The 998-nt window shown below is 41.9% G+C and overlaps 1 protein-coding gene across 1 annotated transcript in view; it reads left to right on the plus strand.

Annotated features, from left to right (window-relative positions):
- The window catches only part of LOC308311848 (tensin-1-like), a gene marked incomplete at its 3' end in the record, with an annotated part of 156,067 nt that extends 155,611 nt beyond the window's left edge, over positions 1–456 (plus strand). Inside the window, exon 18 of the mRNA XM_080758623.1 lies at positions 437–456. Within this exon, the coding sequence (XP_080614749.1) occupies positions 437–456 (20 nt within the window). The remainder of the gene's footprint in view (positions 1–436) is intronic.
- Positions 457–998: the final 542 nt, after the last annotated feature.

Here is a 998-nt window from a genome sequence, read left to right on the forward strand (position 1 = left end):
TATCTGGCAACCACACAGTGCTGCTGCTGCTGCTGCTGCTTTGGGAGCAGGTGTCTATGTAGCCCGCCGAGGGCTCAACCGGGGATGAGAAAGCATTTTCTTTCTCTGCCTGGGTGGGTGGGTGTCTTATATTTATTTTATTTCATTTTATGTATTAACCCATTTTGGGCGTGAACCCCTTTTGGTGAAAAATAGCAGATCTACAAGCTCGTAGCGCGCCACCGAGTGGCGCGCTACGAGCTTGTAGGTCTGCTATTTTTGAAAAATCGAAGAACTACTGACATAGAAACATAGGGTTTTCAGAAAACTGTCAGGATGTAGAAGACATCTTTAGAATCTGATCTCGGGTCAAAAGGGGTTAATTTATTTATTTATAGCACGCTCTCTCTCATTGCCTCATTGTGATTCTTCTTATTCTCCATCCTCTCCGTTCCAGAAAGAGCAGTAAAAATATAGAGAAAATAAAATAAACATTTTGAAAAGCATTTTCCTTGCTTTCGGGCAGACATTAAATTAATGACTTCATGCATCTTTTGCGCAAAAGTATTATTGTGGAAAAAGCTCACAACGTTACGCTGCACATATTGACACGGTGTGAGCTTAATTGCAGGTTAGCTATTGTATTTATTTATTCATTTTATAAATTTACAGTAATAAAAACGAACCGGTTTTGGACATTCAAGATTTCAGTCAACAATAACAAAATAAACTAGAAATGCACTCTCTGTCTCTCTCTCTCTCTCTCTCTCTGTCTCTCTTGAGATGCCAACCAGCGCATTGCACACAAGTATAGGCCATACATGGCCTACTTGTGTGCAAGCAGAGCGCGCCATGAGGTGCGCTCATACCACTGTACATTACTGTAGGCCTATACTGTAATGCATACATGGGCAAATACATGCGGCCCGCTCCATTGACAGCCAGTTATAACCCGACTGTAGTAATTTTAACTTCAACGTTTTACGGAGAGGCTGAGATTTGAAAGTCCGCAGCGGTCG

Source organism: Protomyctophum bolini, assembly GCF_963924005.1.
Source record: "Protomyctophum bolini genome assembly, chromosome: 24".
NCBI lineage: Eukaryota > Metazoa > Chordata > Actinopteri > Myctophiformes > Myctophidae > Protomyctophum > Protomyctophum bolini.